Raw genomic sequence first — 1,931 nt, 5'->3', positions numbered from 1 at the left:
TGCTGCTGCTGCTGCTGCTGCTGCTGTTGCTGCTGCTGCTGCTGCTGCTGCTGCTGCTGCTGCTGCAGTGTGATAGGAGAGGAGGCTGAGTCTCGTTTGGGTTCATCTATGAATTGTTGTATCGAGGGTTTAGGGTTTTGGTTATCTATAGAAACAAAAGAAGAAGCAGAAATATATTTTAAGGGTTTACCTTTTTGTTATAAACCTCTTCTTGTAGATACACCCCACGGACTTTCTCTTCTACTGAATACACCCCAAGGAGATAAACATGTAAACATAAACCCTAATAAACCCTAAACCCTAAAAAACCAGAAACCCTAATACACCCTAAACCCTAAACCCTAATACACCCTAAACCCTATTTTTCTATATAGATACACCCCAGGAACTCGCTCTTCTTCTGCATACACCCCAAGGAGATAAACATGTAACCCTAAACCCTAAACCCTAATAAACCCTAAACCCTAATAAACCCTAAACCCTAAACCCTAAATTTCAAATCCTTAAGACATTTCGCCTTAGAAACCCTTTACCCTTCCTCCCCCCTCCCCACTGTTTGTTTTAATTGTTTATTGTTTATTAGGGTTTAGGGTTTGATATTGTTCTCAGGGTTTAGGGTTTGGCAGGGTTTAGGGTTTAGGGTTTAGGGTTTAGGGTTTGTGTGTGTATGTATACAGCTACCTATAACAATAGCAATAGGCCACTACCTGCGTACTTTAATATCTTTTGTTTCTTCTTTTTCTGCTGCTGAGGGTTTACGTTCTTTATGTATATCTATAAGTAAAAACAAAGTTGCTGCTGCAGCAAGACAGCTAGCAGCAGCAGCAGCAGCAACAAAAATAATAAAAAATAATAAAAACCCTAATTTCTTTATTCTATCCAAAGCAGAAGCTCTCATCAACTGCTGGGCTGCTCGGCACCTTCCTGCTGCTTTCTATGACCTGCAGCAGCAGCAGCAGCAGCAGCAGCAGCAGCAGCAGCAGCAGCAGCAGCAGCAGCAGCAGCAGGAGCAGCAGCAGCAAGAAGAAGTAATATATATAGGTATTGTTGATGTAGGAAATATAGAAACAGTTATACAAATAATAAAATTAAAAAAAACAGAAAAAGAAGAAATACAGCCCCATCCACTTGCATGCGTTACCGATACACAAGTCGGAGTCTCTCAGGTATGCTGCTGCTGCTGCTGCTGCTGCTGCTGCTGTTGCTGCTGCTGCTGGTGTTGGTGGTGGTACTGCTGGTGGTGGTGGTGTTGGTGGTGCTGCTAGTGCTGCTGCTGCTGTTGCTGTTGGTGGTGGTGGTGGTGCTGCTGCTGCTGTTGGTGTTGGTGGTGGTGGTGCTGCTGCTGCTCCTGCTGCTGTTGCTGTTGGTGGTGGTGGTGGTGGTGTTGCTGCTGCTGCTGCTGCTGCTGCTGCTGCTGGCGGCGTTGCTGCTGTTGCTGCTGCTGCTGTTCGTGGTTGCTGCTGCTGCTACTACAACTGCTGCTACTGCAACTGCTGTTGCTGCTTATGCTGCTGCACTTGCTGCACCGCTGCTGCTGCTGCTGCTGCTGCTGCTGCTGCTGCTGCTGCTGCTGCTGCAGGCAATAACACTTGTTTGTGAATATGTTGCTGCTGAGATAAAAAAAAAATACAACGAAGAGATCCCTAGACACTCCAAAAAGGCTGCAAGGCTCTATGCTGCTGTAAACCCTAAACCCTAAACCCTAAACCCTAAACCCTAAACCCTCGTTGTCCCTCAGACATATTTATAACTTCACCAGCAATTTACAATCAACACTGATGCTGCTGTTGTTGTTGCTCCTGCTGCTGCTGCTGTTTCTCCTATTGCTGCTGCTGCTGTTGCTGCTGCTGTTGCTGCTGCTGTTGCTGCTGCTGTTGCTGCTTTAACTACTACTACTACTGTTTACTACAACTGCTGCACCTGCTACTGTT

General features: G+C 46.0%; 1 protein-coding gene across 1 annotated transcript; it reads right to left on the bottom strand.

Annotated features, from left to right (window-relative positions):
* Nucleotides 1-1,261: 1,261 nt before the first annotated feature.
* Nucleotides 1,262-1,742, bottom strand: EMH_0057660 (uncharacterized protein; the record flags this gene model as incomplete). Its single annotated transcript, XM_013497499.1, has 2 exons — nt 1,262-1,610; nt 1,723-1,742. The coding sequence occupies 2 exons, from the start codon at nt 1,740-1,742 to the stop codon at nt 1,262-1,264; spliced, it is 369 nt and encodes a 122-aa protein (XP_013352953.1).
* Nucleotides 1,743-1,931: the final 189 nt, after the last annotated feature.

This window comes from Eimeria mitis, genomic scaffold (assembly GCF_000499745.2).
Source record: "Eimeria mitis Houghton genomic scaffold, Emh_scaff2719, whole genome shotgun sequence".
Taxonomy (NCBI): domain Eukaryota; phylum Apicomplexa; class Conoidasida; order Eucoccidiorida; family Eimeriidae; genus Eimeria; species Eimeria mitis.
Note: the sequence above shows the minus strand (reverse complement) of the source record. Positions and strands in the feature narration are given on the sequence as shown.